This window comes from Tyto alba, unplaced genomic scaffold (genome assembly GCF_018691265.1).
Source record: "Tyto alba isolate M040663 unplaced genomic scaffold, T.alba_DEE_v4.0 Super-Scaffold_5, whole genome shotgun sequence".
Classification (NCBI taxonomy): Eukaryota; Metazoa; Chordata; class Aves; order Strigiformes; family Tytonidae; genus Tyto; species Tyto alba.
The window spans coordinates 9,805,055-9,830,408 of record NW_024881326.1 but is presented as its reverse complement, the minus strand read 5'-3'; the positions used below and the strand labels follow the sequence as shown (position 1 = coordinate 9,830,408).

General features: G+C 36.4%; 1 protein-coding gene across 3 annotated transcripts in view; it reads left to right on the top strand.

Moving 5' to 3' along the window:
- The first annotated feature begins 4,731 nt into the window (after window positions 1-4,731).
- FMR1 (FMRP translational regulator 1) overlaps window positions 4,732-25,354 on the top strand; it is a 32,971-nt gene continuing 12,348 nt past the window's right edge. For 2 of the 3 annotated variants that reach the window (XM_042807215.1, XM_042807216.1), the window contains exons 1-9: window positions 4,732-5,198; window positions 13,408-13,460; window positions 14,517-14,610; window positions 15,657-15,728; window positions 16,004-16,152; window positions 17,255-17,348; window positions 17,439-17,555; window positions 22,270-22,440; window positions 22,568-22,646. In XM_042807215.1, coding sequence (XP_042663149.1) covers window positions 5,148-5,198; window positions 13,408-13,460; window positions 14,517-14,610; window positions 15,657-15,728; window positions 16,004-16,152; window positions 17,255-17,348; window positions 17,439-17,555; window positions 22,270-22,440; window positions 22,568-22,646 — 880 coding nt within the window. In that variant the 5' untranslated portion in view covers window positions 4,732-5,147. The remainder of the gene's footprint in view (window positions 5,199-13,407; window positions 13,461-14,516; window positions 14,611-15,656; window positions 15,729-16,003; window positions 16,153-17,254; window positions 17,349-17,438; window positions 17,556-22,269; window positions 22,441-22,567; window positions 22,647-25,354) is intronic. The other variant, XM_042807214.1, reaches the window with a different exon arrangement.

Sequence of the window (25,354 nt, the reverse complement as noted above, 5' to 3'; positions counted from 1 at the left end):
TTACTATTAATTTTAAATGAGACCCATTAGTCCAACAAATACCATGACATGGAGCAGATAAAGAGGTTACCCACCAAGACAATTATTTCACAGGTGAATTTCATGGCAATGACAATTGGTTTTTGGATGACCAAACATAGCTAGTGCTTGATAGTTAGTAGGTAGTATTTCAAAAATAAATATTTTTAGATTGTATTTTTGCAAGTTACAAAGTTTAATAACCTTCTGAAGTTTAGATTCCAGTGTTTACTTCTTTGATTCTTCTCTGTGAAACTGGGAAGCTTCTGTACTGCAGGTGCAAAGTAGACTCAAATCCCTCAGGCTTCCTTCCATATTCAGGTCAAGAAGATACAGTATACTGTAGAAACTGAAAACCACTAGTGGAAACATGTATCTACACTAAAGTAGAATCTGTGACAAAATGAACTTTGAATGCCTATCTATTCCGAACTTACTATACAGAAAACTATATTTTTGCAGGAGAGGAAGGTAAAATAATGATTTATAAAAGAAACAAAGAAACGGTCAAGTTTAATCGAAAGTCAGCCTAAGTAATTGTGATAGAAAATCACTAGAGATTGGTTGGCTCTTCTCACTAATATATTTTCACAAGATCAAAAAAGATTACCCACCAGTCTAATACCGATGTATGTAACGAAGGAGTTTTGGGGTTTATTAATTTTACAGTGTTAATTTTTGTCTTTTTGTAATGGTTATACTTTCATTGCCCCTCTATGTGAACACCACATTTTAGAGTATTTTACTGGGACTCCCAAGTTAAGTTCACATTAACTATTCAGAGAATTGAATGTACAGGCATAGCATAATCTGTTTTCTTGTACACACACGTTAATACTTGCAAATCTTCCCTCATTTAGTTCAAATTCTCTTCACAAGTTCTGGGAGTACCTGCTGTTCTACATCCCGATTTGGATCTATGACATTTCTGGGTATCACATTAGTCAAGAACAAGCTAATAAAATTGCAATACTTTGGTTATATTCAACCTTCAGCGATTATGGATTAATCATAAAGCCACCTTGTCTAAGAAGATTTTCATCTTTCTATATCTACTGATTGTAACTGCTTCTTTCTGTTGCTGACCTGGTTATTACAACATCACCATTTCAGCTAGATTACTGAAAGGTACTTTATTGAGACTACATTGTAAACCAACAAGAAAAGAGCATCTGACCACCTTTAAACGAGTGCGATAAGTCTCCTGCCCTCTGAAACTTTTGGCTGCAGCTATAAACTGACAAGACAGTCTGAACTGTTTGGTCTAATTGAAATAACTAAAAATCCTATGTATCTCAGATGAATGAAAAGTCTTTTCTTCTCAGTATCAAATACAGTGTCTGAAATAAGACACATATATTGTGACCACCAGACTTAGATGGAAATACAGAAGTCTAAATATCACCTGTATAGCATGATGAAAACCATAATGTAGGGGAAATCATCCAGGAGAGGCATATAGAAAAACAGCAGAAAAAAAAATTTGAAAGGTTAATTTAAAATCTCCATGAACCTCAGCAAGACTAAGCTGAAGCCCAAAATGGCTATGTAATAAAGAATTTTATAAAATTCCATTAAGAGATTGTGCTAATCAGTTTACCATCTTTTAAAAATAATATTTCATGAATAACTCTTATTTGTAGTCCCTGACCAAGCCTTAAGGTAAATAGCACAAGGTGGGAGAAATACTCAATTGTTCCTGTCACTCTTACCCCAGTGTTTATATGAAGAGTCTTTCACAAATCAACTCCTGAGCAGTTCATGATGCTGGGAAAGGCTCTGATTGTTCCTATTGTTCTGACAGGCTGGTATTGATGGCTACATTTTAAACGCTTACCTCCTTCAGTGCACTAAATCAAAGCTAGGATTTCCTGTTGAAGATCAATAGACAAAGATCCGGAACATCTGAAGTACAAATCTTAGGGAAATAATATTAGTTAAATTGGTACCAATGATCAAAGATACAGGACTCTGGTATGTCCTGAGGAGTGCCATTTATGTTAGCTTTCTGTCCTTCAACTTTCCAAAGGAGGACAAGATGGGAAGAGACCTTTTTCTAACATGTCTACAAATTTTTAAGAAAGTATTTGAATAAATCCATTAGTGAATAAAAGCATTTTTTTATTATAATTATTTTGATGATGAAAATAGGTATTCCAAAAGCAGAGTGCCTGAAATACCTTCCAGTTAGTAGATCAGCCTGCAAACACCTACTCTAGCTCTGAGTAAGAAATAGAAGCACTGAGCATCTGTAGGACCAAACTCAAAACTTGGAACAGGTACACTGAGATTGTTGGGGAATATGAAAGAATTCAGAGGGGGAGGAGGGGTTGCAGAGAGGTGGAGAATTTTGGTTGAATATATAAAGAAGTGAAGTCTAACATTTGAATGAAATCACATTTTACTTTTAATATTGAAAGACTTAAATAACTGAGATGTATTTTTACAGTGTCACTGCATTTGAAATACACATTTTAAAAGATTTAGTTTACTCTAAATCTACATAAGAACTAGTTACTTAATTTGTGAACACTTTTCAGAAGGGATGGACAGTTCAGTCTCAAGATAGTTTGAAGTAAAAAGTAAGTAATTTGGAAAAAAAAGGAGGAAAGGTTAAGAGTCAATCAGCAGAAAAACTAGAGTATGCTCTAGAAATATGTCAATTCTCTCATTAAGTAGATAGGGATTAGAACATTCACCAGTCAGGACAAAATAAAAATTGTTTCATTTAAGCAATGGCAAGGAAAATTTAAGTTAAGCATTAGGGAAGATTATACAGTACAGCAGCTTTTATCTTAGGGAAAGTCGTGAAATCATCACTGGGACTCAGAGCTAAATACGCACCTTTATATTCTGTCTGCTCAAAGATAAGCTTCCTGCATGACAGCAACCTATTTTATTAACAAGAGAATAACTATGGCCAACAACAAATGAGGAAAAACCCCAAACAATTGTTTTAGAGATGGGCATCATCTCTCACGGCAGATTGCTGAGATTTTGAACTGAAGCATTTATACAATTTCTAGTTTATTAAAAAGTATTTCTAACATGAACAAGTCAGAAGACAGATCTATTTTGCCTAGATTTCCTTCTGGAGAATCTGTAAAATCTAATCTCTGATGTGTTTTTATTCATACAGAAATCTTGTATCATTGTTCCACATCTTTATACTTTTCCTCTTTCAGACCTCTTAGACCCTCTGCCACTCCTGAGCAAATCACCTGTGACTACCTGTTTAATGAGCACAACAGGCTGTTAAATGGAATCATTAGATTGAATTGACCCTTCATCATACTCAAAAATTTGCTGAAAAGAGTATCCAAATATAATGAAAAAAGAATCAAACGCTTTCCCATCAAGGTACATTGCATAGCAATCATATTATTAAATTTACTTCCATACTGTGAATGCATACAACAAACATCACAATAAGCAGGTGAACACATAGTATACAGGTATTGCCACAGGTTACTCTCAGTCCCTCCCACGTTAAAAAAAATAAACAGAAATTAAAAGTTTTGGTGGCTAACTAGAAATACCACACAGCCCTTCATAGCTTAAATGTAAAATGCAGTATACCAAGAAACACTAATTTCCAAGGTTTGAAATACAGTAATGTAAAAAAACAAGAGGAAAGATGAAATCATAAACTGATCTCAAGTTTTGAAAATTCATCACTAGCTGCAGAATTTCACCCCAGGAATCACACACTTATTCAGAGAAATCATAGCCATGGTAATACACTGTGATTTCTGAAGTTAACTGTAGAACTGTTTTTTGATTCTCTTACTCTTTTAGTTAGTAGGGAAAAAAACCCACAGAGGAAGATGATGTTAATGCTTGTGCAGGTCTAATTAAAGTGTCAACAAGCAGCTTCCATGCCAGTATACTTGGGTTGTAAATGCTCCATCACTTAAAATATTCACCACCAGGTTCTACAGTGAACCATACACTTAGGGTCACACTTTGTTGCCAGAGTAGTTTAGGAATTGAAACTCTGTGTTTAAATGTAGCTAAAATAATAGTACGTGTTACGTGGTGAACTTAGTAGTTTAAAAAAGCTGAACTCTCCCATGGAGAGGAAGAGGGACTAGAACACCAGCCTTCCAGCCGACAGGTCTGTTCATCTCGGATCTCATCTCTAATGAGGTTTAGGTCTTCTGCAGAACCACAACAGCCAGACCATTCGTTTGTGCAAAACTGCCACAACAATTCACGCTACTCTTCACACTTGACCACAACTGGTGCGGCAAAGCCCACTGCACGGCCGCACCTGCTTCCAGGTGCCGTGGCAGCCATCTGTCGCAGCGGCCCTGACCGAGCCCCAACAGGCCCCAGCCGCCTCCTTCCCCGACCCATCCCACCAGCCCCCACACTCTCTCGGCCCCATCATCTCTCCCTGGGCCCCGGCATCACCATCGCTCCCAAGAGCCGTTACCCAACCCGACTGTTCACCCAGCTGCCCCCTGCCGCCCCCCGCCCCAGGGGCCTGGCGGAGCAGGCCGCGCGCCCCGCCCCCCTCTGGCCAGGCTGCGCGGTGCATCCCGCAGCCTGATTGGCCAGCGGGGCAGTCACTCAGGTGCACACCAGGCGGGGGAGGCGGGATCGCTCGCCCCTTACCACTGCGGCTGCGCGCGCGGGGTGGTGCGCCGCTCGGCCGTTAGGCGGTGGGCGAGCGGCGCGTGCTGGCGGGGGCGCGCTCCCTGCCCCGCCTCCCCCCCCGCCGCGACCCGTCACGTGACGCGCTCTCAGCGTTTACATTCGAAACGGGCCCCCCTTCTTTCCCCCCCCTTCCCGTCCCGTACCCCCCCCCCCTCCCTCCGCCTTCCCCGCGCGCGCCGCCCGGCGGTGACCGTTTCGCTTTCATTTCCGGGCGGCCGCGGGCGCGGAGCGGCGGCGCGGAGCCTCCCCGCAGCGCCCCCCCCCCGCCCGCCCCCCGCGCGGCCCCACCCCCTCGGGCTCGGAGTGAACCGAGATTCCCCTTCCCCTCCCCCGCCCGGCACACACACCCCTCCGCCGCTTCCCCCTCCGGCGACCGGAGCGGGAGCGAGAGAAAGGGAAAGGGAAGGGAAGGGAGGAGGCGCTGCCGCCGGGCTTGGGTCTCCCGCGCCGAGCCGCCGCGGCACAACATGGAGGAGCTGGTGGTGGAGGTGCGGGGCTCCAACGGGGCCTTCTACAAGGTACCGGGTGGCTAGCGGCTGGGTCGGGCTGGGCCTCAGGGGAGGGAGTGGGGCCTGGGACGGGAGGAGGAGGAGGCGGCGGCGGTGGCGGCTCCTCCTCCTCCTCCCCATTCTGAGGGAAAGCGGAGGCCGCGGGGCAGGAAGGAGAGGAGGAGGAAGAGTGGGGTAGGGGTGGAGGCCTCGGCGGGTCCCTCTCGGTGTTGAGGGAGAGGGAGCCGGGCCTCTGGGGTAAGAGGAGCCGTGGCCCGCTGCCGGCCCGGGGCTGAGGGAACTCGAGGCCTGATGAGGAGAGGGAGAAGGAAGCCGAGAGAGCGGCCCGGCACCCGCGGAGGCCTTGGGCCTTCCCCCTATTGTGGGCAGGGGAGGCCCTGGCGCTGTCGGCTCCGGGAGGAGGCGAACTGAGCCCTGGGCCGCCTTCTCCTTGGCGCTGAAGCGAGGATCAGGGCTGGGGATGGGGCACTAATTGCTAAATCCTCAGCTTTCGTTGCTACTTAAGGAAAGTCTGTCTCGCTCTCTAGGTTTCTAGGAGAGCTGCACTGCTAGTGCACGGCGTTTAAGGCGGGGGAGGAGGGGGGGCCCCTGTTAAATACACGTTCGTGATAAAATGCTGTCATGGATTCCTGTTCTTAATGCCACGGCAAGGGACACTGTCTACTGACATTAAAGAGAGCATTGGTTGACCGAATATATATGTGCTGAGTTGCTAAATACATTTAATTATCAAATGTACTTCTTACTGAAACTACTTAATGGCAATCCATGTTTGTTTCCAAGCCCTTGTGCTGGTGCTGCATAAAGCCATCACTGAGCTTTGAACATATAAGCTGAGTACTTAATATTTTTATGAATGCCGTGTAGTATTGCTGTAGCTCTGCATGAGTTGGGTTGTATTAATCAGCATATTAATAGGGTATAATTTGTGGGTTTACCCTATTCACAGAAAGATAAAATTTGGACACAGTGAGTTTGGGCCTACTATTATTAACATGTTATCAACATACTGAAAACAGTCATGGATCAGTTTCCACAAGTCTACCATCGTTTAAATGTTCCTAGGACTTTAAAAATTGGGCCTAGTTATTGTGCGACATCCAATATTTATGTTAGCAATGAAGGAACAGGTAGAATTTCACACTCTGATGTTAGTGTGGTAGGGCTGGTTGATATCCTAATGGAACAGTTCTAACAGGTCTGAGTGTTTCTAAGAAAAAAAAGACCTCTTAAAATCTCATTTTTAATATATGATAATTTCTTATTCTGAAAATAATATTTTTTTTTAAGTATGTATGAAAGAAGTCTGTAAATATGGTAAATAAGTGGCCTGTGGCTTTGCAGTGTTGTAGCCAAAGTACTAGATCTGTATATTGCTTCCTGGAATTAAATTATTTAGCACCCTCAAAAATCAGTTTTACATTTTTAAAGATACAGTAGTCGCTCAGAAAGAAACAGAAGGCATTAGAGAACTTTTAATGAGGCTTTTATCAAATTATATGAGAGTATTTACACAATCATGTGAAACAGATTATGATAAAAATGACACTGTGCATTATTTAGTGACAAATATTAATAAAGAAACTTGGGAAAATTGAACATTTCTATAACTTCTTTTGGTTACATTCAATTTTGACATGGTGATCTGTACCCCTTTTGACCATAACTTGTTGACATTTTTCGTTGTAGTTTTGGTGATAATCTCATTTGAGCGTATGTTCATGTGAGCTTATTCATTAATCATGATTTAGTGTATCCAAGTTATAACACAGACATTGCCTTCAAGTTGCATATTACGTTTACTTTTTAACTTTTAGAAATTTAAACATAGTAATTTTTTTTGTCTGTTCTTAATCTCTTAACAAAGAGGACTTGTTTAAATTATCGAAAGGGGAAAAATGGGGCACACAGATTTATTGGTCTTCTCATGTATTACCTGTCTAGATGGAACATCACGCTTAAGATAAATGCAGCAACTTTTTTTTTTTTAATAAAAAAAATTCAAAAGCCTGAAAAATCCCTCATGCAATAATGTTCAATGTAAATTAGCAATTCTCTTCTACCCTAAATTATTTTAATTTTAGGTACAATTTTTTCTTTCATCATAATGTCTGAGTATCACTCTGTTATTAAGTAATTTATCTAAATATTTCCTTGTGAGTTTTATGGCCTTCTTTCAGATAGAGAACTTGATTATAAAATGAATTGGTTGACCCAGTGTAACAAGAAGTGTGCGATTATGTCAAATGTGAATTTAATTGCAAGTTGTTTTTATTTTTTTCATTTAGAAAATTTCTTTACACAGCCTTCTGAGAGATGTTTTACAACAGTAACACTGGAAACAAATCAAAAGCAAAACAATTACTTAATTCAGTCTCATGGTTTACTGATAACGTGATAATTTCTTTGGTTTTGAATCATTCTGAAGATCTTCATTGGAATATGTAAATCGTTGGGAAAAATACGCCTCTATCTTGATATTAAGACATGGAGGGAAGGAATATGAGGCTGCTAGAGTCATGAAGGGACTAAGTAGCACAAGTAGGCACCTAACTGCCACTTCAGGTTTTCATATCCTCCTTGTAGCATTCTTTGAGGACCTTATGAATTCAAGTCCCTAAGCACTTAAGTTTCATCTTTGAGTGTACGCAGCAGCATCTTGATCTTGACAGTACAAAACGGGTACCTAATTGTCACCTAAGCCCTACTGAGAGCAATAAACCAGTCTTTTCTCTGCTTGTATTACCTGTGGGTCTTGATTCAGAATACATTCTGAGATACATCTAGAGGGATCATGTTCCACCCAAAACATAGGAGGTGGTTTGAGGATGAATTCATGCTCAACAGGAAGATTTGAACTAAAATTTCATACTGGTCAGGTGCACTACATTTCACAGAGTACTGGAGTGTGTTGGTGTGATTTCTGTAGTGTAATAGTGCTGTAGAGACTACTTCCTTCTGAATGGTATTTGAGTGCTTTGTACTTTTCATGATTTTTTTTTTCTCCTTGGCTAAGATGAATTATTCCATGGAAAGTGCAGTGCAATCAGTGAGCATGATTCAGGGATAATTCACAACCTGGAGATGCTTAGTCATGACTTGGTATGTTGCTGGGCCCAGAATCCTTGGAAAGAAAATATTTGATTCTGTTAGTTATTTTAAGAAGACTGGTCCAACAGACCACCAGAACTGTGAATCCCAAGGGGAGGGAATTGCCTCTGCAGCTGACAGCTAAGTAACTAAATCTTGAAGATGCGTGTTATTAGGGTGTATCTTGTCATGTCTTTTCTTGTACAGGTGTAGTAAATTGGGTTTTGAAGTTCTTACCTCATTCTCAGAGGACTAATAGTCCTTTGTCTAATCTTTCCAGGACTAGCTTTAGATATTATTTCTCTCTAAAAGGGGACATGCTGGACACATTTCCAGCATGGGATTGATTTTTCTTTTCCAGTTTCGGACTGATTCTCTCTTGTATCCTCTGCTAAAGATGGAAAGCATCGCTGTTTATGAGGCAGCTTTTGAATGTTTGCGGTTAACATCTATATGTTGTCTGTAACCAGTTTTTGCCACTTCTTGCTCTATAACCTTGTTAAAAATCTTCCACTTTTTATCCCAGTAGTTTCAGCACTTTGTCATTGTTTACTTGGTTTTATAGATACTTCACATTTTTTCATTGAAGCTACAATTGACAGAATCATTCATCTTTCTTAGTTCTTTGTTTCTTCAGGTCTTGATAACAGCTGTTCCTTTGGCCTCCTGTTGCATTCCATATTGATTTTTTATTTTCTTTCACCGTTCCATACGGACATACCCTCAACAAGTATCTCCAGTCCCTTCGTACATTCACAAGTCTGTCTGCTCAGTGCTTCTGAGGATGATAGCCTGTACCCTTTTCCCTTGCTCAGTGACCATTTCTGTGACTACTCTTATTTCCCTATTCTGTTTATTTGTATGGCCTGCCTTGCTGAGATTTGGATAGCCATTTCAGTTCCCTTCTAACTTTCTTCTTCCAATGGTATAAAATGTTACAGGACTGCTATTCAAACAGTAGATGCACATTTGAATCAAAGTAGCATTTTTTTTAATCTTAAAAAGAATATTTTCCCTGCTTTCACTCCTTACAGTTTAAATCCTCCCTTATTGAAATGGTTGACAATGGTCACATCATCAGATGTGAGCAGACTGTAAAAAAAGCAACAAAACCTAATGGCAGCTGGAGCCTTTATTTATCCCTTTGAAGTGTCTTGTCATTCCATTTAGCACAAAAATAAATATACTGGTGTTTCTAATAATTCTTATTTTGTATTAAATAGTTTGTAAAATTTATACTATGTCTTCAGGATACGACCCTTCTTAGAATGTGAGTGCTCATGTGTTTGAGAAATGCCATGTCAATGTTGGATTGTAAACTTTTTTACTTAATTATGTCTGAAGCATGGAGAGAAATGTTAACGGTTTATGTGACCCAAAGTCAAATTTGGTGTAGAAAACTTAACACATGTGATTTTTTTTTTTTTTTTTTTTTACATTAGAGAAGAATCAACCTTAGCCATTCTGTTCACAGAAGTAAAAACAAACCTTTTTCACAGATTCTGATTTCTTTTTGTGTACTTATTTGATACCCCAGCTGCTGTAGTCTTTCACTGCCCTATTCCCTCATTTCACTTCCATCTAGTTTGACTGTTTTTGATACTTTCATCTACATGTTCACATTCGTCATAGCCAGTATGGCCCTTCTTGGATGTTCATTTCAAACTTGCATATATGGACCTCTTATGTTTGAGTTTCCGTGACCAACTTATACTCTATTTCAAAAAAGACTAATGAATGCTTCTTCTACTTTTCATAATCTTTTGTGTGAAATCAGTACCTCTTCTCTGACTTTACTGACATCTGGAGCTGCCTTGTCCTGTATCTGTGAATTTGGATTACGGTGTTAAAGGCTCATTTCTTTTTAGCATTGCATATCATTTTACACATATCATAGAATAAAGAAAACCAGTTTTGATAAGCTTTCATTTTGGTTTTCCACAGACATTAACGATTAAGTATTATCTTTTTTTTTTATGGAAACTTAGAAATGTTTCAAAACACTTCATACACTTCTAGGTTCAAATAGAATACATAGTGCTGTAGAGTCCCAATACATTTACTTACTACAGATCTGTTTAAATATTTATACCAGAATAAAATTGATACAATGCTATGATACAGACTATGAAAAACTGGTACAGTAAGTATCTCTGACATTTTTTTTGTGTCACAAGAAACTGAAGAATAAGGAGAACCACCTTTCTGGGTAGATGGGATTGGACAACCAAATATTTAGGCTATTTACATATTTCACCTGGTTAATTTTTTTTTTAAATGTAAATCTCACATGGAGGGCAGAAATGTATATATTGCATATTTGGCATTAAGTATTTGGCAAGGCATCATGTACTTTGTAATTAACTAAAAAATTCATTATGATGAATTTTTGTAATTTTGCAAGGCTGGAAGTTAAAAGGCAAAGAACAGTGTTATGGCATCAACTTTTTTGGCCAGGCTGGAATGAAAACTAGGTATTCCATCAGTTTCTGTGGTTGAGTCTTCTGAACTTGGTATAAAATACAAAAATTATGTTAGTTTTATACTTTTCTCTAGCAATTTCTGTATTGATATTACCTGTGTGTGGTCAACAGTTACCCTTAATGTTCCTGATTCGGGTTCCTTCAGGTTTCTGGGTTGTGACCAGAGCAATGTTGAAGACCTGTTGAAGAAGAGCATAGTTCAATGCTTTATGTATAAAACTTGTATCCGCATAGTTCAACTGGCTGTGTGTCCCAAGTTTTTACTTTTTCCAGATAATGTAAGTACTAAACCGTTTAAAGGTCTTAGGCTAGTCTTCAACTTCAGAACTTACACTTATTTGTGTCACCATCTGGTTTACTTACTAATGGTGGGTTTTAGCATCATTACCAGTAGTTACGTATATAGCTGTAGACAGTAGGATGCTATTCAGATGACTTGGTTGCTATAACCTATCAGCTCTGAATATGAGATATGGGATTGCTCTTTGCTGCTGTGCTTCTGTATTTTTCTGTAATTTGTACGGAGTGTTATTTAGAGCATCTTTGGGTGTTTTTATCACCATAGAGGGAATGACTTCCTCTCCAAATGTCTTTCATCGGAGAAGAGATTTTTTTTGCTGTTTTATGAATATGAGAAAATTAAGTATCAACAAATTCTTTCTCAGGACATTGTCTTGTGTTACTCTTGACTGTTTTCCTCAACGTTATGAAATGCTCTTGGTGTCATTTCTGTTGGATTTGCCTTATAAAATAATCTCTGGTTTTACATACTCAAATGTTACTAATAATACTAAGTCCTATCCTTTTATAGTTGGTGGTGTGAAGGAGACATACCAAATACTTGCTAGTAATGACAGTATTTTTTGAGGTATTAAAGGCTTCTATTTTTGCTATAAGAATAGGTGCTTCAGAATTGCACATGACAAATGTTGGAAGAAATGTGGGTGGGGCCTCTGAAGGTGATGTGTGTAATGTTGCCAAATGAGTTAGGACTACTATGGTATTTGTCAAGTGCATATCCAATTCTGGTATTTTCTTACAGAAGACAGAGTGATATGAAACATGAGATAAATGTTCAGTATCTGTAATGATCAACTGAGACTTCTGTTGCCTCTGTATGTAAATAGCATTTCTGTACTACTATCAACATGATCCTGAGATGTAGTCTTAAATCTGTTTTGTATCGTATCATTAAAAAATATCAACTATTCTTGTAATCCCCTTGGAAGGAATATCTTGGAATTTTGAAATATGTAATTATATAAATACTACTAGAGACTCATTTAAATCTTCTTTGGATGGTAGCAATAATAAACTTCCTGGTAGCCTTGTTCTTACAGTGTTGAGAGGTGAGGAAGGTATAAAACCATTTTTTGCTATTGTCATTGTGGCTTTGCTTTGACTTCTGTTCAAGGTGGCATTAGTTATTTTCAGAGTAACTGTCACTGCACTTCTTTCTTGTGCTTTATGTCCCTGAGAAATGACACTTAGGCGCTTGTACTGATTAATTTTGGTATAACCAGTTCTTCGAGCTCTGTATCAGTAATTAGGTATTGGACTTCTCTAGTACTGAGATACTGCTGCAACTCAGGAAATACTTTGGAATACTTTAAATAAAGGAAAGTTATTACAAAAGTTGTTTAAAACCATTTAGATTACATATGAGAAAAAACCTTTTACCTTCTTGTAAGAGGTAATGGCTGTTATTGTCTTGGAAACTTGAAATGTGAGGGCAATAAAATGTTGCACAGTTCATTAACTAATTCTTCAGAAGCAGCAGTTACTACTATTATTTTCAATATACTGAGAATTTTTTGATCTGCTAAGACTGATCTCCATTGGTAGAACTAACTTTTATGCTCAGTCTTGCTCTTGGGTTTTCATCTACCTACCTTGCAAGGATACTCAATGTATCAAATGTCAGTCAGTTGAGTATATAAGGCAGGAAAAGCCCTCTTGGTGCTGAATGTTAGATCTGTACTCTGCTTTGTGGTTGATTGGGAGACCTAGCACAACTGTTATCCATCTACCAGAACAGAAGTGAAGGAAGGCTGCAGGGCATTTATCTTAAATTTGTGCACTATGGAAGTTAAGTGTAATGAAGTAAATAAGGGGAAAACTGTGTTGAAATGAATACGTATGAGTTTTGCTAGTGCAATATTTATACTTAGCTTGAGGTAAAAGAGAAGGGATTTTTGGGTGTGGTTTTTTTGTTGGTGTGTTTGTTTGGTTTTTTTTTTTTTTTTTTTGGTTAAGGAGTCCTGATGTATTTTAATTAATATACCGGTCAAAAGACACAAAGTGTAATTATAAAATCAAACATTTTAAACCTGTGTTATTCAGAATGATCTTGTCATATGATAGTAACCTTTCCCATTACTTCTAAGAAGTAAGAAGAATGGATGTATCGCTTGTGTGGGTGTTCTGTCTGTATATCATTATGTTGGTAGTCATGAACCCAGGGAAGTTATCAGCTTTCAGTATGTATTTTAAGTAAGTGTATTGCAAAATCTAAAAATCTGGCTGGAAAGCGTACTTAAATTTTGAGTTTCATCAATTTATCTGTGAAAGGAAAGCATTGTACAGGTTTAATTTTTTCTAAATATCCATGGGGATACGATAATTATAACTCTCTTTCTACACAGGCATTTGTAAAGGATGTGCATGAAGATTCTATAACAGTTGCATTTGAAAACAAGTAAGTGTACTGCTGTTGTACCCACAAATGATAGGGTATTGACCTTGCATTTGATGAACCTAAATATAACTTAGTAATGTAGGGTCCCATCTTTTGGACATTCTAAGCCTCCTGCTAGCATCTTTTAGAATTATGTTTGATATTTACTATGTTGTGACATTTCTCTTTAAATATTTTAAAGTGCAAAACTATAGTAACATGGGTTTTGTTAGGAAGATAAGCATGTTGTTATTTACATGATGACAACCCATATTTGCATAAGTCAGCAGTGGTACCACAGCTACCTCTTTTTCAAGTGAATGTCTTCAGATTTAGCAGATTACATTATTACAAAATCTGTTTTATAGATAAATGAAAATACCACTTTTTTAAGCTAGAAATGAAATGATGATTCTTTCCTATCATTTAAGGGCATGAAACGTTAACCTTCCATTACACCATTTAGTTCAGGTTTCATTTCCTTCAGGAAGGAAATAACACACTGCTATATACTTTTTCGTCTATATCGTTATTATGGCATCATTTGTTGTATTTTGGAAATTGTTTTCTAGTTTCTTTAAAAATAATATTTTTTTTGTCATGCTGATTTTATCTAGTCTGTTAAAGAAACTGAAAATTAAAACTGTATTCACACTGAATCCTGATCAAGTTTTCATAATCTATAGTAGAACCAAAGAAAAAGAAAAACAGGCTTGTTTTGAAGGAAGAGTTCAAATGTTTTATGAAATGTTTTTTAACCTGTGTTACTAATGTAGGGGTCATAACCTTTAATTGTAAATAGAGTAAAAACTGCTGCTGGAAGATTTCAAAACTGTGCAGGTAGCATCAGCAATTCATATAAGATGCTTAATGGTCACTTAGGTGTGTTTCTACGTATTATCACATTAATTTTTACCTTTCTTATTATCACATTGGATCACAATATCTTTAATATATATATGTACAAAAGCTCCACAAAATGTAAAAATGTAAAATTAATGGATTGAAAATGTTTTTGATTTCTATTTACAAAGAAGGTGAGAATGTTAAGGCCATCCACTGCATTTTTATTTGTAGCTGGCAACCAGAGAGACAAATACCATTCCATGATGTGAGGTTTCCGCCACCTGCAGGCTACAATAAAGATATAAATGAAAGCGATGAAGTAGAGGTAGGTATGCTTCTTTAGCAGTGTTTGTTCTGAGAAGTGACAGAATTCAGGGGGAAAAATGTCAGCCAAGCCAGTGGAAGGCTTGCTTCCATGTTATATGTTGTCACCTTTTTTGATTCCAAGTACTACATAAAATACAATGTTAATCATGTCATCAAAAATAGATTTTGACAGTTGTAAACTGTATGACTATTTTGGAATTCCATGTACTGTGACCTCCATGCTAATTTACAAACATGATAAGTGTTTCTTTGATTACAGATCAGTTCTTCATCAGAGCTGAGGTAATCTAGAAATAGATGGTGGCCTGTATTTCTTCAGCTGTAGGTGTATAATGTCTGTATCACCAAAACATCAAGCTGAATGAGATCATTTACATTACGTGTGTGTGTACATAAAATATAAAAATGTATATGTATGTGTAAATACTTGTGTATATGTAGAGAGAGACTGGCTTTAACATAGCATGTTCCTGAAAGTTCCTTTTTTTATAAAATGATAAAATTGATCTTTATAATTACTTCAGAAAGAGAACTTTCAAGTTTTGTATCTTGCTTGCATGCTATTTAAGTTTATTTTGATTTGAAAGAGAAGAAAATGACAAAAATTCTTTGGTGTGGATGTGCCCAGTATCATATATGTGCTAAAGAAGTGTAGATACGTGTCTTCTCTCTATCTCCCTTCTACCTGCTGGTAGGACCTCATTAGAACTGCACACAATTAGAAATACTGTTGATGAAATATTAGCAGATGTAAAATGCTCAATTATTTCTCTTCTGACTCTATGAAGACTGAAACAACAAATGCCAGTATATTGGGTACAAATTTATTTATCTGCACAATTTTATATACATCATTTTATACCCTACCTGTATTTGCAAAATAGCTGTTACATGCTTTCTGTGTAGTGCTTAGACACATTAGGTACCAATACATTTCACTGGATTTTGTTCCTACAGCAGAATTCCTGATTATATTCACTAATGTCAGCTTTTGTGATGTCTTTTAAGAATGCTACAGATACATAATATATGTATTTTGTTTAGGTTTATTCCAGGGCAAATGAAAAAGAACCCTGCTGTTGGTGGTTGGCTAAAGTGAGAATGATAAAGGGTGAGGTAGGAATATGCATATATACATATATTTTTTTTTTTAATATTTATACTTTATTTTTCTTAGGTTGTTTTTTCATACTGATGTTCACAGTGTTTTTAACTTGTTCCTCTTCATTTTCAAATTTCTTGATTAGGACTGTTGCAATTACCCTTAACCTCAACCTGAAAAGTTAAAAATTTACTTGTACAGTTAACAAAAGTAGCTTTCACTTAATAGTGTAATGCTCACTCTTGTCATAAAATGTGTGGCTTGGATGATTTTATTATTTTTATATCAGTTCTACGTAATAGAATATGCAGCCTGTGATGCTACATACAACGAAATTGTCACAATTGAGCGTTTGAGATCTGTGAACCCCAATAAACCCGCAACAAAAGATACTTTTCATAAAATCAAACTGGCAGTTCCAGAAGATTTAAGGCAAATGTAAGTACAAGCATTTCTTTATAACATGTTTCAAAATGTGGGTAGCTTATTGAGCCTGAGACAAGAAGGAATGAAAATGCTTTTTATTGCTCTAAATTAACTTTTAAAATTTTCATATAAGAATGTAGAAAATACAAATGTGGACATGCTCATACTTCAGAAATAGAAAAGATGATTTTTGAAATGCTGTTTAGTCCTGGAGGAGGAGATACTTTCTTCAAGGATTTAAGGTTTGTGTGCAGTATAGATTAAGATTTTTATTCTTACAGCTATTCAGTGATGTACACAGGTTAATCTGAATCCATGCTTTGTCAACTTCATTGATAATTTTCAAGTGGTTGCTCTTTCACTGACAGAGTAGCTGACAGTCTATGCAAATTGATATTTAATGACAAAAGAAAACACTGTGTAATATTGTAGGGCATAAGGCATTTTGATGATGGCTGTGGGAATTGTTGTGCGATTATCAAACCTCCCATAGTATGGTACAGAAACAGCTAATTTTCTCCTAGAACACAGATATGTCATTCTCATGTAAATACAGCTCTAAAACTCAGATTCATACTGAGTCCTCTTTTTTAGCTTCAGGTTGCTTTCTGCTTTTTTGAGGTACATGTTATTGCCTCAGTGTGGAATAAGCTATAAGTTCAGGTTAAACTAAGTATTTCTGAAATTACTGTTATAGTACAATCTTCACCAAGTAGCAAGTGGACAGGAGACACCTGAAGAAGGAAAATACAGCATGGAATGAGCATAAGGTCATTCAAATGCTGCAGTGGTTACAGGGAAGTCACGCATCATACTGGTTCATGGTGTGCTTGAAATTTTGGACTTGCTTATTGTAATGATTGTAGCTTTTTAATGTAGTTTTGCTTAACTGGTTTGTCATTTCATAATGTACACACAGAAAACTTCGGAAATATTTTTTAATCCTACTCATGTGGAAACAAATTATGTTAACAGAATAAAGTAACACCTGCGTTAAAAGGGAGAACTTGGATATATGTATTTAGATTCTTTGTATTAAGAAATTAATCTTTTTGTCTGTGAACCATAAATGCAGCAGTTACTATTTTTAACTTTGTAGCATTTTTATTCCTAGGTGTGCCAAAGAATCTGCACATAAGGACTTCAAAAAGGCTGTTGGAGCTTTTTCTGTAACATATGATTCTGAAAACCACCAGCTTATTATTTTGGTAAGTACAAATGTCTAACCATACCACTGGCAGTGGTTTGTTTCAAAAGTTCATGTGTAAACCATTGTGTTTTCTTTATTAATAATTTAGTCAATCAATGATGTAACAACAAAGCGGGCAAATATGCTGATTGATATGCACTTTCGAAGTCTTCGTACCAAGTTATCCCTGATACTGAGAAATGAAGAAGCTAGCAAACAGCTGGAGGTATGTTGTTTGTTTTCCCTGAAGTAATTTGAGATTAAAAAAAAACAAAACCCCACAACCAAACAAAAAAACACAACTTAACCTAAAAAAAACACCAAAAACCTCTTGCACTTCTTAGCTGTTAGGACTTGCACTGGGCTAAAAGTAAATATTAGGTACTGATACTATTCCTGGTGTTAAGAAGAGGCAGATGGAGATGTAACCCAACAAAAAGGTTTACTGCTAAAGAGCCTGTTCTTGCAAGGACTCATTTTGATGCAGTCCAATTTTATTCAGTGGGATTTTGTGGGGGTTTACATACAAAAATATATATGCACACACTCACATATATATTTCTTTCATAGTTTGAAGCATAAAGTAATTAGCTGTTGTTGCACAAATAGTGCCACATATTCGATATCTTTGAATTACTGTTTTTAAAAATAGATTGAAGTGAATACGGCATGATACTGAGATGGACTAGAACTTGCAAAACAACGCAGTGAAAATGAGAGATGGAAGGGGTGAGACTGATGTTGGTAGGATGTATGAAGGGATGGGTCTGCCTATAGATAAAATGTTAGGAAATCATTTTACAGCAGAAACAGCTTCTGATATTCCTGTGACTGGAGAGTGGGTGTTGACTGGCAGGAAGCTTGACTCATACTTGTCCATGGGTAAAAAAAAAGGGGCGGGGGGGTTTGGGGGGGTGGTGGAGAAAAAGAGTAGACTAAGAAATAAGGGGATCTTTATACATTAGAATTAACATTTCTTCATGATTGCTCTCCTATCTACAAATCAGAAAAAATAGCAACATTTCTGAAAAATTCTTTTAGATTCACTGTCAAGAACTAGCAGTACCACTCTAACTATTGTAGTTCAGTTTTACATGGGTGTATACCAGCTCTGTTACTTTAGAGCCAGGTTTCATTCTTCGTCACCCCAATGGTTACATTTATTTGGTTTTAGCTTGAAGTGAGATGCAGTGTAGTAGTTCAGGCCTCCTATATCTAGTAGGTGTACTCACTGTTACAAGAAATTCTCTCTTTTGTTGTTCTCTTTTTAGTCTCTTGATTTCTATATTTCAGAGCTGTTACTCAAGTTTGTTTGGGTCTTGATTTTTCTCAAGACCAAGAAAGGACTGGTTTCTTCCCATTGATGTTCCTCCTTGACCACCCACTGTAGCTCTTCAGTAATCCATTCTTCTCTGTCTCCCTCCAGAACTGACAATTGTGTGGGCAGTTAACCTCTTGAAGTGCAAAATATTATTTTGGAGGTGGGAAGAACAACAGCCTCTCTAGAGCTAATTCTCTTTACATGCCCCCACAAATGCATGCAGGAACAGCTGTTGTCATTGATCCCTTTCCCAAACTAATCTTGGATTCTTGCTGTTGTAAGGCTGAACCTTTTTGCTGCTGTGAAGGACTTGAGAACTTGATTTGGTTCTCACTAGAAAACCATTATTGGACTTCAGTTTCTACCTGACCAGTACTTAAGTGAAGGTTGTGAGATAAATATATATGGTTGTAATTTGCATGACAAAAGTTGGCTGATGTTTTTTATGTTGGCATTTGTGTTTTCTGTACTTAGAATAAATTGATTTCAACCAAACCTGAAAAGAAAAGCTTCAGATAGTAAAGATCATACTAATGATTTCTGTTGAGACACTGACATACAGACTGCATGTGTCCATCTGCAGAAGAAATATTTAGTGAATGCTTTGGGCTTTACTGCATTATTAATAGTTATTTTTTTCCAAAAATAAACTGTTTTCTGTCTTATACTCTGAGCTTTGAATGTCTGCCACTTTTTTTTTCCTCTAGCAGTTCTACTTCTACTTTTCCTGCTCGGAGCCATAATCATTAGACCAGCTTCTCTTTGTTTATTTACTTTCTATTTATTGTGTCTTGTACCTTCTTTCTTCTCTGCATATTAGCTTCTTGACTTGCATGACTATTTCTCAAACATGGCTTTTAGAGCATCAAGTGAAATAACCAATTATTTTGTGTTTGCCTTCTTTCCCAGTAGTTGTGGCTTAGTTCTTATTTTGACATACTGTAAAGCCTGAATTTACAAGTGTACTTTTGCGTTCTGGTTTGTATTTTAGTCTATCCAAATGCAATGTAGTCATGGCCTCTAAGTAGGTCTTAATATGTTATTTGCATAGTAGTTTCTTCCTAATTTATTGTAGGGAAGTATAATACAGAATTTCCTATGTTTAAATAAAATACATCTTGTAATACATAATTTACAGAAAAGTTAATGATGTTTTAGTACAAGCAATATAACTACAGTTTGACTGTCATAGCCAGGGTCCCCAGTGATGATGTAGCTTCATCTTTTCTACATACCATAGATAGTTGTGTGAACACCTGATCATTGACTTAATCACGTTGTTCTCACATGTAGCAGTCTATAACAGATGTCAACTAGTAAATCGGCATTTGGATTATCTGTTAGAATGTACATCTAAGCATTTAAAATAATGTTTGCTTTCTGAGTTGTCTGTAATCTAGTTAATAAAGTGCTTGATAGAGCTCTCTGAGTGTATGAAGATCATATGTATGTATCCATCACACTTGGATCTATTGTAGCGAATTCTCTGTGACGGTGATTTAGCACAGAATATTTATGAACAGCTTTAAATAGGAATGGGTCAGATAACAGTAGCAGTTTAGCTGGGACAAAGTAGATCTTACTGCGGGCACTTTGTTGATGTTCTCTCAATCTCTGTAGGGTCTCATGTTGCTGAGATTAAACTAATTTAAAGTGTGTTTGTATATGTCTTGACAGTAGTTACAGCTTTGCAATGCAGAAACATATGGGATTACACATCTTGGATCTGGAAAGATAATATATAGCTTTATCTTCTTTTTTCCTTGCAAAACACTCTTTCCATTTTACTTCATAGATTATCACAGTTTGAAATTCTCTATCTTGCCTCAATGCATTAAACTACTTTTGTGTTCTGTTATGCTCAAACACTTGTGGATAGTGTCTACATCTTTATGTAGGAATTTTACTCACTATGCTAAATAATTACTTTTTTTACACATTTTTTTTATTTGTTCTTCTCTGTAGTTTTAAGTCCTATAACTCCCTTTAAATGTAGGACAACTTCATTATCGTAAACCCAAATATGTCATTCTGTAAAACATAGTGATCTTCCTGCTTCATATAGCACAAGCATCCCATGAGGAAACTATCTGATTTTTGAAAGTATTAAGAGTCTGTGTAGGAGAAACTTATCAGTCATTTTTTTTAGATTTTTTTAAACATGTGCTTTTGTTGTTGAAAAAAAAAAAAATGTGTCCACTTACCCTCAACAATTTCCCCACTTGCTTAACAGTTTCTGAACTGCATGCAATTCAGCATTTCCCATGTGTTTTTCCTTGCACTCATAAGGCCTGTTCATGGTAATAATCTGAGCCATCTGGGATTGACAGAGGCTGTTCATATCAATGCAGGATTGTATGGGTGTTGATGAAATCTAGGTTTCCTGCATGTTTGAGTATTTTCAGGAACATCCAACACCACAGTGTGCTACAAAATATTTCTCAAAAGCTCTCTTCTGCTCCTAGCTCTCTTCCGCATGCTTGCAGCATGGTGGAAGCTTTATACAATTTAGAAAATATTGAAACTATTTTATATATAGGCATGTATATACGTACTTGTGCATCAAGTCAGAGCTCGCTAACATACTTTGAAGCTCGGGACTGCTTTAGGGAAATTGTTTACTATGATCATTGGAGTTATAGTTTGTTTTCCCTGTTTCGTATATTTTTTGCACATTTTATCCAAGTTTCTAGCAATATTCCAGTTATTTTGAAAAGCCACTTCCAGATCCAAAAGTTGGTTAGTTATTTTGATCTTTCTTTTTCTTTCTTTGTATCCTATTTCATATAGGAGATCCTCATTAAGATTCTGTAAGCCATTTTGTATTGTTTGATTACACCATAACAGTTGTAAGCAAAGGTGATGAGAGTTGCAAAACGGTTATCAAGTGTTTAATTCAAGAGTAACTGAGCCTCAAACATGTAATTGAAAGTAGTTTTAATAGTATAGTTTTCAGTTGTTGTTACTGCCCTGCTGAAGCAAAGAATTTTGTCTTGATATAACATGTGACAATCTCAAGTTTTCAGATTGACCCTTCTGTCTTGGTAGAAATTCAATTCCTGGGTTAGATTCACATACTTGTTCTCTGAATTCAAGCAGCATATTGCAGTTATGCCTTAATTTTGTGTTGTCTTAAATAGACATGGATTCTTCATTTTATGTTAAGTGCAGTAGATATCTGTAGTTACTGTGTTTTGTAGGTAATTTTTGTGCCCAGTGATTGTTACAGCAGTTTCCCCCACCTGCTTAAATGAGTGCAGTTTTAGGGTGGGAATCATAGGGTTTGCTTTAATAATCAACACAGATCTTATTTTACTAGCTTATTCAAATGCTGTTTTATCTAGTAACACTTGATAGCTGTAGATATTCTGTGGTAATTCAAATTATAGACGTGTCAACGCAGCTAGTGGCTAGTCTTATATTAATATTTAAAAGGCGATAATAGGACTTTTGAGGAAGACTCTTCTCAGTGTATTTGAACTGAAAATAAGTGCGTTAAAAGCATTGATTAAAATAAAAAGTAGGCTAAGTACCCAGTTAAAGAATCAGCTCTAAATTTATGTTGATTTCTCTCTTTGGTGTACTAAAAATCAAAATAAGCTAACATATTTTTCTTCAGAGTTCTAGACAACTTGCATCACGATTTCATGAACAGTTTGTTGTACGTGAAGACCTCATGGGTTTGGCCATTGGCACTCATGGTGCTAATATTCAGCAAGCAAGAAAAGTCCCTGGAGTGACTGCTATTGATCTTGATGAAGATACTTGCACATTCCATATTTATGGAGAGGTAGGTTCCTTTCTTTAGCCTTTCAAAAAAAAAAACACAACAACAAAACGAACAAAAAAACCCAACCAAACAAAAAAAACCTTTGCAAAAATGGACATTATTTCTCTCATACGTGTATCTGTTTTAGGATCAAGATGCAGTGAAAAAGGCAAGAAGTTACCTTGAATTTGCTGAAGATGTTATACAAGTCCCAAGAAATTTAGTAGGTATGTCCATTTTGGAGGCCAACTATGTGATAATAAGGAAAAATGCTTTCTGAAATATGTTTTTTACTTTTAGAAGGGTGGCAGGGTAAAAGTTTGAGGAAGTTCTCTTTGTGGCAGAAAGTTTTGGGGTTTAGGACTTCCTTGTATTGTTTTCTGGCTCCATGTGGAATTTTTATGGACACACTGACCTTCAGTACATTGTAAGAAATTGCCTCCTGGTTTGCAATTCAAGGATATCTTAAACTAGAAGCAATTTACTGATGTTTAAATATGAGTAGAATAGCTTCTGGATTGAGCCAAAGAATTAAATTACTTCCTTCAGAGATTAATGCAGCTATACAACAGATGAATCTGCAGTCTCATATTTTCCTAGTATATTCTGAATTATTAGTTTGACCTGTATTTGTCTTTTCCCTGTCCTTTTACATCTGAAGTACAGTTTGTTTAGAAGCAGTAGTGTGGAGTGAGCGGAATGCCTAGTTAAGGTATCCAATGATCAAGAAAACACCGCAAAGGCAATCTTAATAGATTTCCATTATCAAACACCCTGAAAAGAGTCCTCAAGAATGCATGCAGCCCTTGTGCATGAGGGAAATGTTCTCATGAGCTTTTAAAATTATAGAGCAACATAAAAACACATAGCTTAATTCAGTAAATAAGGAAAGAACAGGGACGATACTATATGGCACAACATACCTCTACAAGCAAATACTTTAATAGGTTGTCAAGCTGTGTATGAAAGCTGGTGTTGATGCAGTGTGCATTCTGTAATGGGACAAATATTTACAAATGTGGCACCTCATCTCTGGAAATGATTTCAAAACAGTAGTTTTCCCCACTCCCTGATTCTACTGGTGAAAAGTAAAAATGATAAGTTGCTATTATTATTTTAACTTTAGGTTTTAATGTCTTTATTTCTGTGTTCTGTTTAGAACTTCGCAATTATTTCTGGTTTGGCAGTTTTTCATTTCTATTCTGCTTCTTGGCCTGGATCCTTAAGAATATAAAATTGGCTGAACCATATGTTATATCCAAAATAAGCTGTGTTTGATAATTTGCCTTTTTAAAGTTCTAATAATTTTCAAGAAAATGAAATAATTTGCTTTAAGAAGGCAGAAGGATTTTTCCTTTTACTACATTATCGATATGCTGAAATTTTTTATCTAAAGAAAATGCATACATCTGGCTTTTTCTACTTATTCTTTAAAAAATTTCAGTCCAAACAACAACAAAAACTCCCACTGAAGTTGTTGCTTTTTACGGACTATATGGAAATTTATAACCTGAAACATAGGCTAAACATATACACATACAATCCTTCGTTATTTTTAAAGATTTTTATGTATGTTGCCAAATTCTAACTAAAACTGAGTAATTAAAAAGATGTGTTTCTTTCATTGGGACAACCAATGTAAGGTTCTTCCTTTTCTTTTTTCTTTTTTTTTTTTTTATTAAGTTTTTTAAATCACTACCATGGCTTTTTTATATTTATTAGTAAGCTGCTGTTACATTTGCCAGTGATGTGTAATGGAATAAAGTACTCAAAAGAAACTTTTGACTCTCAAAGCATGTCATCAAGGAAGAACTTATTGGCCATCTTTTGTCATGTTTTCTACAAATACGTAGGATTTAAAAATTCATGGTAGAAAAATTGAAACACAAAAATGAAAAATCATTTAGCTTTGAGCTGTAAGAGCAGTGTCCCATGTGACTAATCAGCAAAACAATAGCTGTCGTACTCAAGGGGTTTTTGCCTTTATTTCAGTGATGTGCCTAAGGAAAAGATTATGTTGCAAGTTTTGCAGTTTAAAAAAAACAAAACAAAACCACAAAAAAAACCCAAACAAACAAAAAACCCCAAACAAACAAAAACAAACAAACAAAAAACCCCAAAGCAACAACAACAAAAAAAAACCAAACAAACAAAAAAACCCCCCACTTTGTTGTATGCAGAAAACATCTTTTACATTACTCTTTTAAGCTGTTATTTAATGCTATGATTGAAGGATATGGCCTTCTTTCCTTATTACCTCCCAAGCAGCTCAGTTTTTCCTGTTAGTTTTCAGACAGCAAGTTATTTTGCTGAGGTTGGAGAGAACTGAAGTTTTCATCTGCATAGTCTCAAATCAGAATGTTTAGTTCCTAAGATATATGTATGCATTACTGGCATTAGAGTATAATTTATTTCCATTTTTATCTTTGACTTCTTAAGGTATTCTAAACTAGTAGCAAGTGTCTTTAAAAAAGCTTAGTTTCAGAGAAGACACTTTTACATCTGGCTCAAACAGTATCTTCAGTAGTATCAGAAAACTTAAACTAAAATTTCTGTAAACAAACCTAGAGTTTTGCTTTGTTCTCTGCCCAGAAGGTAGTTACAGCAAATATTAGGATATTATAAAAGGATTTTGTTCTTGTCTTTTGTTTTGTTTTGTTTTTTTTTTTTTTTTAATGCAACCAGCAATGTTTATTTGTAAAATCACTGAAGTTTTTTTTAAACCTACTGAAGTAAAGCCAAATATGCATGCAAGATACTGAGTATCTCTATAATTGAGATGTACAATTTCAAATAATTTTATACAAAGGCATTTGTGATTTAATTTCATTTTTTCTCTTATAGGAGCTTTGAAAAAGAAGGAAACTATACTCAGTAACAAACTTTCATAATAAAGTACCTCTCTTCCTGTATGGTGCAGTGGTTGTTTTGGAAT